Source organism: Sinocyclocheilus rhinocerous, unplaced genomic scaffold (assembly GCF_001515625.1).
Source record: "Sinocyclocheilus rhinocerous isolate Xijiao unplaced genomic scaffold, SAMN03320098_v1.1 scaffold2126, whole genome shotgun sequence".
Taxonomy (NCBI): domain Eukaryota; kingdom Metazoa; phylum Chordata; class Actinopteri; order Cypriniformes; family Cyprinidae; genus Sinocyclocheilus; species Sinocyclocheilus rhinocerous.
Window position 1 is genome coordinate 41,559 of NW_015639773.1, and position 14,424 is coordinate 55,982.

At 36.6% G+C, this 14,424-nt stretch overlaps 3 protein-coding genes across 4 annotated transcripts in view; all 3 read left to right on the forward strand.

Moving 5' to 3' along the window:
- The window catches only part of LOC107751854 (trypsin-3-like), a 5,789-nt gene extending 2,447 nt beyond the window's left edge, over positions 1–3,342 (forward strand). The window contains exons 1-6 of one of the 2 annotated variants that reach the window (XM_016567621.1): positions 251–396; positions 679–737; positions 1,111–1,261; positions 1,397–1,538; positions 2,662–2,919; positions 3,107–3,342. In XM_016567621.1, coding sequence (XP_016423107.1) covers positions 689–737; positions 1,111–1,261; positions 1,397–1,538; positions 2,662–2,919; positions 3,107–3,259 — 753 coding nt within the window. In that variant the 5' untranslated portion in view covers positions 251–396; positions 679–688 and the 3' untranslated portion in view covers positions 3,260–3,342. Of the gene's footprint in view, positions 1–250; positions 397–678; positions 738–1,110; positions 1,262–1,396; positions 1,539–2,661; positions 2,920–3,106 lie in introns of those variants that run through there. The other variant, XM_016567622.1, reaches the window with a different exon arrangement.
- A 4,766-nt stretch (positions 3,343–8,108) lies between these two features.
- Positions 8,109–11,824, forward strand: LOC107751839 (cytidine deaminase-like). Its single transcript, XM_016567613.1, has 4 exons — positions 8,109–8,235; positions 9,003–9,114; positions 11,349–11,406; positions 11,684–11,824. Exons 1-4 carry the CDS (start codon positions 8,109–8,111, stop codon positions 11,822–11,824), a joined length of 438 nt encoding a protein of 145 aa, XP_016423099.1.
- Positions 11,825–12,106: 282 nt separating this feature from the next.
- Positions 12,107–14,267, forward strand: LOC107751828 (serine/threonine-protein kinase PINK1, mitochondrial-like). Its single transcript, XM_016567598.1, has 4 exons — positions 12,107–12,571; positions 13,477–13,755; positions 13,891–13,994; positions 14,078–14,267. The coding sequence occupies exons 1-4, from the start codon at positions 12,215–12,217 to the stop codon at positions 14,262–14,264; spliced, it is 927 nt and encodes a 308-aa protein (XP_016423084.1). The 5' UTR covers positions 12,107–12,214; the 3' UTR covers positions 14,265–14,267.
- The last annotated feature ends 157 nt before the right edge of the window (positions 14,268–14,424 follow it).

Sequence of the window (14,424 nt, forward strand, 5' to 3'; positions counted from 1 at the left end):
ATGATGGTGGGGGGGGGTGGAATCTTAAACTTGTTGTTAAAAACATTTCTGATCATGTAACCCAAATGCTGTTCTCTGGACAACACCCACAATACTTGTATTTAACACGGCCATTGAAGTGAGTGAACAGGGTGTTGTTCTGAAACTCCAGCACACAATAAGTCATAATAAAGAGCATTGAATCAGATATGCATGACACTGAGGGACTTCATCTTTGTCAGGTATTAGGTCAGTGTCTGCTATACTGTGGGATAGATGTACTGTTTGTTATATAAAGGACAACAGCAGGCCCGCAAAAACACTGGACATGGATAGGGTGTCAGTATAAAGGGAGAGGAGTTCTGAAATCAGCAGTTGGAGGTGATTCAAGGCTTGGGAGGTGAGGAATTATCACTGGTGAGTCTTCACATATTTTATTTCCTTTTTCATTCTTGACATGCATGTGTAAAAGGCATTAGAGCATCTCGTAATAGTCATCAAGCCTAAGTGACATGATCTTGTGATCAGATATTTCTTCTGCACTCTTGAACTATATCAGGTTGCTATTGTACAGATTTGAAGGATGCAAGCAGACATTAAGACTTCAGCGATTCATTATAAGCATTGAGAGACTCGTTTTCATTTATTACAGGCTTTCACAATATTTTGCTTGTATTTTGGATGCTTATTTTCTTACAGTGCTGACAGAATGGCTCAGTTATTGTGGGTATTTCTTGTGCTCGCTGTAACGGTCAGAGGTAAGCAATGCAATTCTTCGTTAAAAAGGAGCTTAGAACTAACATTTGTCTAATATGAGGAGGTTTCAGATCAGATTAGAAGTTTCAGGATGTGACATTCAATAAAAAGTCATATTTTTCTTTTAAAAATGGCACATTTATGCACATTTACATACAGCATATGTACGCAAACTGAATCATAATTAAGCAAAAATAGAGTTTTAAACACAATGGTATCATGGTATGGGTGCTGCTGGGATTGCTTAACAGAAATGGCTCATTTCAACATCTAATCTATAAATATTTTTCTAAAATGATGAATATATAGCCTAAATATGCATATAGCAAAATGTGAATAAAATTTTCTCCATGTTTTTTTATTTTTATTGAATAGATACATTGCCACAAAGGATCATCGGGGGTCAAGAGGTCGTGCCTTACTCTGTCAAATACCAGGCGTCTCTTCAGGTTGAGAGGAAGCATTACTGTGGTGGAACCCTCATTCAGCCACAATGGGTGTTGACTGCTGCCCACTGCTGGAGACCGTACGTACTGCAGCTTGCTTTTTTTTTTTTTTTTTCTTTGAATCAAATGTCTTTATTGGTAAATTGTATATAAATTGAAGGAAGTTATTTCATTCAAAACCTGCCCTGTATGTTATATTGTATTTGAATGGACAGGGCCACCATGATTCAGGTAGTGCTGAGTGAGCACAGTCTTGCTGTAGAAGAGGGATTTGAGCAAGTATTTAACGTGTCCAGAATCTACAGTCATTTTGCCTACAATCCAAAAACTTTTAACAATGACATCCTGCTCATTAAGGTAAGAAACACATTAACAAATACTAAGAATGTCTGATTCTGTGGTACAGATAATTAAATATGTGACCCTGGACCACAAAACCAGTCTTAAGCCGCTTGGGTATATTTTTAGCAATAGCCAAAAAAACATTGTATGGGCCAAATTATTACTTCCGGGGGGAAGTTGTGGCCTAATGGTTAGAGAGTCGGACTCGTAACCCAAAGGTTGCGGGTTTGAATCTCGTACCAGCAGGGATTGTAGGTGAGGGGAGTGAATGTACAGTGCTCTCTCCCACCTTCAATACCACGACTGAGGTGCCCTTGAGCAAGACACCGAACCCCAAACTGCTCCCCGGGCGCCGCAGCATAAATGGCTGCCCACTGCTCCGGGTGTGTGTTCACTGCTGTGTGTGTGCACTAAGGATGGGATAAATGCAGAGCACTAATTCCGAGTATGGGTCACCATACTTGGTCACTTTCACTTTTTCACTTGGACAACTTTAAAGGCGATTTTCTCAGTATTTTGATTTTTTTTGCTCCCTCAGATTCCAGATTTTCAAATAGTTGTATCTTGGCCAAATATTGTCCTATCCTAACAAACCATACATCAATGGAAAGCTTATTTATTCACCCTTATGACTGGTTTTGTTGTCCAGGGTCACATATTGTCTTGAGATATACCTGAGGAATCTTGTTAAGGTGATGATGCACGGGGCAACTTTTTGCTGGGCGCAGGGAGACACAGGGCCCATGACCGATCTAAAGTAAATGAAATGTGAAATATTCCACATCAAATATATTTCTGTATGCATTAAAAAAATAAAAATAAATAAATTAAATTGGTTCCTTGTCACCATTACAGAAATCGCACAAGTAATCAATATTCAGTTTAAAACCCTCCGGCTTGTTCTACTCAAAACACAGATGAGTTTTTCAAAACATTTCTGTTTTTGTTTGAGCGATGAGATGTCAAGTTCTAGCTCAACCAATGGCGTGAGCTTTTGGGCGGGACTATCTGTTTGTTTGCCCAGTGGAAGACGGGGAGAGTGTTTGGGGAAACCTGTTTGGAAACTGTCCTTATTTTCGTGATTCCGGCAGAAATTACACACCTTACATGAAGACATCATATTTATTTTTTCCCTCAGCTCAGTGTTCCAGCCCAGATTAATGCTTATATTCAACCGGCCACACTTCCAACCATAGACAGCCCTTATTTAATTGGAGGAACCAGCTGCACTGTGAGCGGATGGGGAGTGACGCGAATATACAGCTTCTATCTGTCACCGATTCTGCGCGCGGTGGATGTGGCGATCATCAGCTCCTGCCAATACTACTACTACTTCAGAGTCAACGACAACATGATCTGTGCGGGCTCTCGCTTTGGAGGAAAAGACGCCTGCCAGGTAATCAAGAGATTTAAATGCAAATGAGAACTTCCCCAACCCTGGTGGTGGCAAATGGAATAGAACGCAACAGGTCTTTTTCAGTGGCCTTCGCTCCGGGAGTATTTTTCTTATTAACAAAAATAGTATTTCATTATAAAAATGTCAAATACACTAATCTTCCTGCACATGCTGTTTTCCTTCACAGGGCGATTCAGGCGGTCCTCTCATTTGTGATGGGATTTTAGAAGGCATTGTGTCATGGGGAATTGGCTGTGCTCTTCCGTACTATCCTGGTGTCTATACAAAAGTGAGAAACTACAACCGATGGATTGACTGGATCATCAGCTCTGACAGCTAAAACACAGGTTTAACTGAATGTGGGAAGGCTTTCCTTCAATCTGAATTAAGTATGTAATTTAACAATAAATCCTACTTCAAGTACTGATGCTTTCACATTGCATCCAGAGTCTCAAAGATTATAGATTAACATGCATATTTTGGACTATAAAAAGCATTGAATACTTAAATTAACTTTATTTGATCTTTTATGTTATGTTAATGCATATTTTCATTCAAATTTCTATATCCTATATATATATATATATATAGATATGTATATTCCATATAAGGCTTTTGCATGAATGCTTGAAAATGAATGCTAGTTTTGAAGGTAAATATAAACTGTGCCAAAATATGAATTTCTTTAGAAAACTGAATTCTATTTAGTTTTTCTAAATGTTGTAACAGATAGAAAACTCCTTCAATATAATTTAAAAAGCATCCCAGGATGCATCTCACGAAGCTGTTTGATAGAATGACCTGGAAGAAATCTAGCTGACTGATGGAATTGTCACAGTTTCGTTTTTAAATACATAAAGTTTACAACAAGCTCTTACTTGCCTCTTTATTGCAGTCATATCCTCATACGAGTCTCTGAACTCTGAACCGAGTAAACAGGATAATCTTTACTCATCCGTCTGGTTACTTACAATTCTGTGCATTAGACTGTTAGACATGGCTGGCCCAAGCCTTTATGGGGTCCTAAGCAGAATTTTATTTGGGGGCCCCTCGGTGTCGCCAATACGACTGATTATTGTCAATTCTTGATTATTCGCACACTATAAATGTAACACACCCATTATCAGTTTTATGTGTTGTAGCTGTGTTGCTTACATCATACCAATGTTTTTACCTTTCTATGATTTTTAATTGTAACAGCAGCAAACCCACAAGAGTGGTCAGGTGTTAATTTGAACTCCAACATTCAAAGTCTTACAGTACTAAGTGGCATACTTGATGTGGTGTACTGAAAAGTAGCTAAATAAACCAGCAAACAATGCATTTACAGAACAGAATGCGATTTTGACAACAAATTATTATACACAGCAGCAAGCCATCTGTACATAAAAAACAACCAGTCTTAATCTATAACTAACTAATCGAGGCATAATGATATTGGAATATAATAGCAAAGACCCCAAAGGTAGGCTAAGGTAAATAATGTTAAGCTGTTATTAGTACCAAGTTTATGAAACATTATTAGGCCTATTATTAATGAAACATTATTATTACACAAATATATACCCAGGAAAGTTATTTTTACACAATCAAAACTTTAATCTAAAATTAGCTAAGTAAAATGTTATATTATAATATATCAGGGTTACCAACATTGGTTGCCTGGCTGGAGTGAGATACATGAATATATAACATAAAACAAATAAATAAATACACACTGCCCTTTGCCCACTGTTTGTCTAAAGTGTACATTTTTTTAAACACTTAAAATATTTTAAAGCCTATATTATTTTTTTAACTCTACAGTTGTGCAGTAAAATTCACTTTAAAGATTCACTTTTCATTCATGAAGATGAAAAAAATTGTCAAAAATGTGTCTCCTGGTGGAAAACAAAGACTTAAGATGAAAATGACATGAAATGACCATTATAACCAGTAGATGGCAGCAGAGGATCACTCATCGGCTCAGTCATTTCCACTCCCTAGTTTTTGTGACATCTTGCTTTTGGATTTATTATAAAACGATCATACCAAATTTTTTTACTTTTACTGTACTAAAGTATGAATAAGTTAATTAGTAATGGTATAATAATTAAATAATAATGCATTAGGTATTTTATCTTTAACGGTAGACGCTGCTAAATATTCAGCCAGCAGACTTGTCGCTGCTGTAGGTTTGTTACTCTGAATTTACTCTGCATCAATTAATGCACAGCTCTGTTTTGACATCGGCTTGTCAGATAGTTAATTCTGTCCATTGCTACAATATTTATCACTGTCAATCATAGCAATGACTCGCGGAACAATTTAGCAGATTCACTCGCGTAAATTTTTTGCGTTATTTGTCATCCCTGAAACAGTATGACTAACAAAACTTTTCTTCAAATTTTAAATGGTTTATGTGAGAAACCTTTTTTTCTTGTTATAATGGGAAGATCTGCGAGAGCGTAGAACTCCATAAACTTATGAAAACAATTAGTTTAGAGCGGATTCTGACTGACCTACAGTAAACACCTCTGATCTGATTCTGATCTGATGTGTGCATGATGCGTCGCTATGAAAATAAGATGACACGTATAGATTATTTAATATAATGTTTGTTGTATAATTACCATTGTCCACTGACACTATATTACCAAAAAAAAATGTACTCATGTACTCTTGGGGGCCCCCTGGTGGCCATGGGGCCCTAAGCAGCCGCTTAGTTCGCTTATGCCTTGGGCCGGCTCTGCTGTTAGACATTTCAAAGGGTTTTTACAGTAACTTACTGGCAACAGATTTACAGTACACTCTAAAAAATGCTGGGTTGTTTCAACCCAACTTTGGGTCAAAAATGGACTAACTCAACTTTTGGGTTAAAAATTTTAATAAAAAATTTGACCCAAAGTTGGGTTGAAACAACCCAGCATTTTTTAGAGTGTACAATAACTGTATTTAACTTTTACAGTAACTATCGTGTAATACAGTGCAATTACTGTAAAAAAACCCAAGTCATCAGTATACTACTGTAATTCCCTAATTTGAATATAGATTTCAATAGATTTTGTAATTTTTATATAGAATTCATTTTATTTTTATCCTACATAGGTACTACTGACATTCAGTTCAAACAGACACAATTATTACAAAATATCAAATGCTTTATTTCTAACATTGCATATATAACACTTAAAAATACTCAGACATTGAGACATATATTATATTTTTACCTTGCTTGCTGGTCTTATTCTCTCGTAAGGTGCATCAACTCACAGCGCAGATGTTCTTCGGAGCTCTTCCACTCCCGAGTTCAATCCCTGGGCAAAACCCGCGGCGCTGCCGTGCTGGTTCCTTGTCTACCTCGGATGCGAGCGGCGCAACTCGACAAAAGACTAAATAGAACCCATTATAATCAGTGATAATATCTACAATGGATGCCGGACAGTAAACTGATGCCCCGGTGTATTTCTGACGTACAGTAGAAGTTTCTGACACGAAGGACAAACGGATTTGCCAATCATTATTATTGAATCATTACAAGCGATTTAACACTTTCAATGTAGACAGTGTCAAGCTGTAGCGGCGTTGTCGACACGTTGTAAGGCAAATCCTGTCAATCCAAATGTAAGAAATTAGGAAAATAAAAAACCTAAATGGAATGGCGCCAAAGAGGCTGTTACAGCAAATACAGTAGTATACAGCAATTTAAAAAAATACAGTAGGCCTACCCTCTCTGTAGTGTTTGAGTTCACAGAAAATTCCCATGTTGCAAAGGGAATTAGTTATTTACTGTAAAGGGAATTTGTCCATTGATAACAGATATATTATATAATATATAGATCAGCGGTAGTAGCCTATACAGTAAATAACTGTAGAAATGACAGAAATGTCTAACAGTGATACCTCAAATTAGCCTAAATAGTTTCTAATAGTCATGAGAATAAATGTTTAAACCACATTTAGGTAAGTGAAAATGTTTTGTTCATTATGTTGACGGTGCTGTGTGTAATGATTGTCAGAAAGGTGCGATGCACAATCCGGTTCGTGCAATTTCACAGCTTGTCATCTATGTGAATTATTAAGTAAATGGGAGTTTTGACATTGCTTCATCAAAATACTCCATGCTAAGTGTGAAAGAGTCATTGCATCACTAATTTCCTCCTTAGTCACACACACACACACACACACATTAACTTGTGACTTGAAGCCATATAGTGCCTGGCTGTTAGATAGACAGCAGCATTATGAATAGCTGGAGCCCAGAAGCACTTGTTCGGAAGTCTCAGGAAGCCAGAAATCAGGCGTATTGTCCCTACAGCAAGTTCAGAGTTGGAGCAGCTGTCTTAGCAAGCAATGGAACCGTGTTCACAGGTGAGGACGCTCTAAAAAAATGTGTCTTTGTTATTTGAACACGACAAATACATATATAACATTAAATTGTTTGGAATCATTACGATTTCTTATCCTCTTATCCTCACCAAAGCTGCATTTATTTGATCAAAAATACAGTAAAAACAGTAATAATGTGAAATATTATTCCAATTTAAAATAGATGTTTTCTATTTGAATATATTTTAAAATGCAATTTATTTCTGTGATGAAAAGCTGAATTTTCAGCATCATTACTACAGTCTTAAGTGTCACATGATCCTTCAGAAATCATTCTAATATTTAAAAAAATACAGTAGGCCTACCCTCTCTGTAGTGTTTGAGTTCACAGAAAATTCCCATGTTGCAAAGGGAATTAGTTATTTACTGTAAAGGGAATTTGTCCATTGATAACAGATATATTATATAATATATAGATCAGCGGTAGTAGCCTATACAGTAAATAACTGTAGAAATGACAGAAATGTCTAACAGTGATACCTCAAATTAGCCTAAATAGTTTCTAATAGTCATGAGAATAAATGTTTAAACCACATTTAGGTAAGTGAAAATGTTTTGTTCATTATGTTGACGGTGCTGTGTGTAATGATTGTCAGAAAGGTGCGATGCACAATCCGGTTCGTGCAATTTCACAGCTTGTCATCTATGTGAATTATTAAGTAAATGGGAGTTTTGACATTGCTTCATCAAAATACTCCATGCTAAGTGTGAAAGAGTCATTGCATCACTAATTTCCTCCTTAGTCACACACACACACACACACACATTAACTTGTGACTTGAAGCCATATAGTGCCTGGCTGTTAGATAGACAGCAGCATTATGAATAGCTGGAGCCCAGAAGCACTTGTTCGGAAGTCTCAGGAAGCCAGAAATCAGGCGTATTGTCCCTACAGCAAGTTCAGAGTTGGAGCAGCTGTCTTAGCAAGCAATGGAACCGTGTTCACAGGTGAGGACGCTCTAAAAAAATGTGTCTTTGTTATTTGAACACGACAAATACATATATAACATTAAATTGTTTGGAATCATTACGATTTCTTATCCTCTTATCCTCACCAAAGCTGCATTTATTTGATCAAAAATACAGTAAAAACAGTAATAATGTGAAATATTATTCCAATTTAAAATAGATGTTTTCTATTTGAATATATTTTAAAATGCAATTTATTTCTGTGATGAAAAGCTGAATTTTCAGCATCATTACTACAGTCTTAAGTGTCACATGATCCTTCAGAAATCATTCTAATATTCTGACTTGCTGCTAAAGAAACATTTCTGATTATTATCAATGTTGAAAACAGTTGTGCTGCTTCATATTATGTATGATAATTTTTTCACGATTTTTTGATGAATATAAAGTTTAGAAGAGAAGTTAAAAAGTATAGCATTTATTTAGAATAGAAATCCTTTGGATCATTATTAATATCATTACTGTCACTTTTGATTAATTAAATGCATACTTACTGAATGAAATTATTAATGTCTTTTAAGAAAAAACTTACTGAACCCAATCTTTTGAAGGGTAGTGTGTATATTTGTTTTGTTGCTATATTTTGAATGTGTGTTTCATTGTGCTTCAGCATATGGTAATGTTTAACAGGTTGTAATGTAGACTTACTGAACTCAAACTTTTGAACGGTAGTGTGTATATTTGTTTTGTAGCTATATTTTGTATCCGTGTTTCATGGTGCTTCAGCATATGGTAATGTTTAACAGGTTGTAATGTAGAAAACGCATGCTATACTGCTGGACTGTGTGCTGAGAGGACTGCTATCTCTAAAGCTGTGTCTGAGGGACATACCAGCTTCAAAGCCATCGCAATTGCCAGGTATTTCAATATAGATAGATAATTTATTTGTCCTCCGAGAGGAAATACATTTTCAGAGGGTGCGTATATAACACCAAGACAATTATCACAATACAATCAAAAACAGTCCCATCACATCAAAACACAAATGCATAAGTGTAAGACGATGGTTGATTTCCTATGTGTTTAAAACACGTATAGCTGTAGGAACAAAACTCTTTCTATACTTAGTCTTCCTGCACATAGGTGTACCTACGGCCAGATGGAAGGGGAATAAAATACAGATGGAGTGGGTGATCTGGATCATTTAGGATTGTATGTGCTTTCCGAATCGTAGCTAAAGTGATACAGTCTGATAATTTAGGAGTAGGAATACCAATAATTTTACTAGCCAAATGAGTTATCTTTAAAGGTTCGTTGAATGAATGAATGAATGAATTAATGCTTAGATACAGGAGAAGAAGGAGACGAGACTGAACAGACAAATGCTTAAGTTTCTGTTGACAGCCCTTGTAGATACATCGAATATGCTGATTAAAATTGAGATGATCATCCAATGCAATGCCAAGGTATTTAAAATGCTCCACCCTTTCAACCATCTCTCCATTGATAATAATACTGGAATGGATCTGTGTTTTGGAGGAGCTAAAAACCAGTTCTTTAGTCTTTGAAATATTAAGGTGAAGAAAATTATCATCACACCATGTACTAAAGTATGTTATGGAATGTTGATAGTCCAACAAAGAATCATTATCCCTGTTATTGAGCAGCGCAAGAATGGCTGTGTCATCTGCATATTTAAAATAATGAGTTGTAGTACATGGACTCTGACAATGATTCGTATAAAGAATATAGAGAAATGGACTTAATACACATCCTTGGGGGGCCCCAGTATTAAGAACAACAGTGGGTGATAATGAATTGTCTTCTTTTACCACTTGCGGTCTATTAGACAGAAAATTATAAATCCAGTGAATTAGTGGTGATGGAACTTGCAAGCCCTTTAATTTCTTGATTACCTGATGACGCTGAATTGAGTTAAAGGCAGAACTAAAATCAACAAAAAGAAGTCTAGCATAATTTCCAGGGATGTCCAGGTATTGAAGTAAACAGTGCAGAAGACAAGCCACTGCATCATCTGTACCTCTTTTCTGCTCGTATGCAAATTGAAGACAGTCCAAAAATTGCGACACATGTGGAAGAATGATATTTTTAGCCATTTTCTTGAAACATTTCATTATGATTGAGGTTAACGATACCGGCCTATAATAATTAAACTCTGATGGATGTCATTTTTGGGGAATAGGAATGACAATTGATGATTTCCATATAGCCGGTATTTTTTTAAGTACAGAGTGATCGAAGAAAGAGAGAATGAAGAATAGAAGTTAATTCCAGGGCACATTTTTTCAAAACCCGACCTGGAATTCCATCTGGCCCAGGAGCCTTATTGGGTTTGCACTTAATGAGCTGGAAATAGACATCCTGCTTGGTTAAGAGGGACTCATAATCCAACTCTTGAAAGGGCAAAGAATCCAAAAGGCTGTCACACTCTGCTGAAAAATCAGAGATATCAAAATGGGCATAAAAGTTATTAAGATTAGTAGCAAAAGGATCTGATACACAAGTAGTCTTTTTAATAGATTGTCCAGTAAGAGTCCTGACACGATGAAAAGCCTGTTTAGTGTTCATGTTTGCAAAATCCTGCTCTATTTTGATTTTATAATTATTTTTCCCCTTAGAGATTTCTTTTTAATGTCCCGGTTTATAATTTAGAGAAATCATATATAGCTATATTCTGTCCTAGATGCGTGTTCCATCTACGCAACACTGACAGATAGCTAACAGTCAGAAGTCAGAAAAGGAGCAGAAGCAGGAGTAAAGTTGAAAGTTTTACTGTTAGGTTCTTTCCTCTTCCATTTCTTATTCTTTTCTTTTTTGTAAAACTGAAACGTATAAAGATTACCTGGTTCAGGTGTGTTTAATTGGGATTGGAGCTAAACTCTTCAGGACACCGGCCCTCCAGGACCGAGTTTGGGCACCCCTGCTCTAACCCAAGAGTCACATGGTCTAAATCAACCACTAAGAAAATAGCTAACAATTATTAATGTTCTTTGTTGTTACACCAAACTGCCACAAGATGGTGATAAAAAATAACAAACGAATGCATGACATGACAAGCTATATGTATGTATTGACTAAAGTGTAAGTAAGTATTGTTGTAATATTCCTGGTATAAACTGTCTTTTGTGCAGTGACCTTGAAGACCGCTTTATTTCTCCATGTGGAGCCTGCAGGCAGTTCATGAGAGAGGTCAGTTCTTCAAAAAATAAAATTATGCAAACTGATCATTATTATTGTTTTATTATTACTATTTATGAAGACACAAATGTGCAATTTAAATGTGATATGTCAAAACAAGTCAGAACCAAAATGACAAACTAGAAATGCCTGTAAATTTGGGTGTGGCCCTGGGTTGCTTATAACAAAGAACAATTACAAACGAATGTGAGTGAGTAATGGACAAATAATGTTTCAGCTTCCACTGCTACTGTCATTTAACGGACTGTTTATGTCAACTGTCTTGCAGTTTGGCTCACAGTGGGACGTTTATCTGTCAAAATCTGATGGATCTTACAAACTGATGACAGTGGAGGAGCTCCTGCCGTGTTCATTTGGTCCTGAAGACCCGAGGACAGGAGAAAACACTGTTGGCAATTCAAAACTGTAATAAAAATGAAGCTATAAGCCATGTTACAAACCAGATGTGCAGGATATACAGATTTAAAATGTATTGAATGGATGTATAGTTGTATTATTTCCCAATTTAAAAAATATGTGTATAAATGTAAACGAATAAAAAAAAAACATATTCTGAACTGTTGTGTGCTTATAATTGACTCACCGCTTTGAACGTTTTATTGATACTTTTATCTTAAAAGATGTGCGATCTTTACCTTTATTGTGAAATACGTTTCCTGTGACTTTTATTTTGAAAGCTGTAAACAAAAAGTGACGTCTCACGGACCAATCAGCGTTACATAAACACTGCCCTTAATGTAGGGAGAAGTTGGGTTTTCTGCAAACTCAAAGTGAAATTTAGTTCTTCATTCGGCTCAAAATGTCAGTGAAGCGTGCTCTCAGTCGGGGGTTGGAGCTGGGGAGGTCGCTTATCCAGCTGGGGCTCTTCAAACCAGCCGGCCGTGTGGCTGCGAAGTTCCGCGGTGAGCGGCTGCGTGTGTCCCGGCCGACCCGCACCGTCCAGCCGCAGACCTTCCTGCCCGGTCGGTACCGCTTCTTCCGCCTGTCTCTCAGCGGGCTGGCCGCCCAGCTCCAGTCCGGGGCTTTCAGGAGAGTGGTTGGAGGTGGTGCACCCAGAAACAGGGCTGTTTTCCTGGCTTTTGGTGTGGGTTTGGGGCTGATTGAACAGCAGCTGGAGGAGGACAGGACAAGCGCTGCTCTGTGTCAGGAGATACAGGTGAAAAACACCATCACATAAGAACACAACAATGACTATAGTTGTATATCTAATAATAATGATATAGCATAATAATAATTGAGCATTCCTGTAGCTCAAACAGTGGTATGGTCATGTTGATTAACAGAGAAGGCATAAAAAAATTTATTCGCTTTGGTAATAATAAACGTCTGCCAAATGCATAAATGTAAAATATTTAAGTAATTTAAATGTATATGGCTTCGCCATCACAAGAATAAATTACATTTTAAAATGTATTAAATAGAAAACAGTTATTGTAATAATATTTTACATATTACTGTTTTTTACTGTATTTGTTTATCAAATAAATGCAGCCCTTGTTCCAAACTTTGACTAATAATGTATATATTATATATTATTATAATTTAACGTATAATATTACACTTGTTATATTAATATAATATTATTACAATGTTGCATTCTTTACTCCTTGTTGCATAAAACACTTATTACTTGTAACATTGCGATATTACGTTCACAGTAATTCATAAATGTAATTGAAACATAATTAAGAAAACAACAGGTTATTAGTTAACCTAGTCTGATTACAAAATACTGAACAGTAACAATAATTTTATGTTTTACATGTCATTATCTATCGCATCAGGTTACTACTTTCTTCTAAAGTTCATTAGATCTAGTCAATTTTGCACAAGCACACATGCAAATGATATGCAGAGAGTATTATAAATATATGCAAATTACAACATAGCAACTGTACCCATAATGCATTTATCATTAGTCAGAAATGCATGTTATTACATTGGAATACAACTTCTCTATTCATTTTCATTTAAATAAATTCAAGAAAAATTGTCAGTTGCAATTACATGTGTATTTACAGGCTTGTTTACATGTTTTTCCACAATGTTTTTTCGATGTAGGCCGTATTCAGAAAGAAGAAGTTCCAGACCCCTCTGAAGTCTTTTACATTGGGGTACAAGTTGGAGGACTATGTGATTGGGAAACAGATCGGGAAAGGTTGCAATGCAGCAGTGTATGAGGCAGCGGCTCCATTTGCGGCCCCTGCGGAGAGCGGGAAGTGTTCACTGCTGGAACTCAGCCAGAAAGAAACAGATGATGACAATAAGAAAGCAGGACCACTTCGATTCTCAGCTACACCCAGCTTTCCTTTAGCTATGAAAATGATGTGGAACATTGGGGTGAGAATTTAGAGTATTTTAGCATTCTATTGTGGAATAAAATATATTCTTTTGGATTTTATAATGCATATACCATACAGTATTCCATAATCCCTCAACAGCTTTTTCTAATGAACATTTGATACTGTTCAATAGGCTGGTTCATCAAGTGACGCCATCCTTCGCTCTATGTCTATGGAGTTGGTTCCTGCATGTTCACAGGCCTTAACGGAAGAGCAAGGAGAGTTCGCTTTGGATGGGTGAGTTCATATGTAGACTTTAGCAGTACAGCATGGCCTTAAAATAGACTGAATCATTGCCGATGGCTTTGCTATTTTTACAGCCACTTTGGAATGGTGCCTAAAAGACTGACCGCTCATCCCAACGTGATCACAGTGTACCGGGCCTTCACTGCTGAGGTCCCGCTGCTGCCTGGAGCTCAGGAGGAGTACCCCGATGTCCTGCCTGCCCGACTCAATCCACTGGGTTTGGGCAGCAATCGCACACTGTTCCTGGTCATGAAGAAGTGAGGAATCATGAAAACACAGTTAAAAAAAGAAAACAAAAAAAAACAAAATAATAATAATAAATTAAAAAAAAAAAAAAAATATATATATATACAGTAGTCAACATTTGAAGTGGATCAAAACCTTTCATCAAAGTTGTCCTAAACCAAAATTCGTTCTTGTC

Bases quoted from the DNA above. Each gene is read 5' to 3' on its own strand.
- LOC107751839 (XM_016567613.1), top strand. From the start codon at position 8,109: ATGAATAGCTGGAGCCCAGAAGCACTTGTTCGGAAGTCTCAGGAAGCC. The intron at 9,115-11,348 runs GTATTTCAATAT...TCTTTTGTGCAG, and splicing joins AAAGCCATCGCAATTGCCAG to TGACCTTGAAGACCGCTTTA. The intron at 11,407-11,683 runs GTCAGTTCTTCA...ACTGTCTTGCAG, and splicing joins GCAGGCAGTTCATGAGAGAG to TTTGGCTCACAGTGGGACGT.
- LOC107751828 (XM_016567598.1), top strand. From the start codon at position 12,215: ATGTCAGTGAAGCGTGCTCTCAGTCGGGGGTTGGAGCTGGGGAGGTCG. The intron at 12,572-13,476 runs GTGAAAAACACC...TTTTCGATGTAG, and splicing joins CTCTGTGTCAGGAGATACAG to GCCGTATTCAGAAAGAAGAA. The intron at 13,995-14,077 runs GTGAGTTCATAT...CTATTTTTACAG, and splicing joins GGAGAGTTCGCTTTGGATGG to CCACTTTGGAATGGTGCCTA.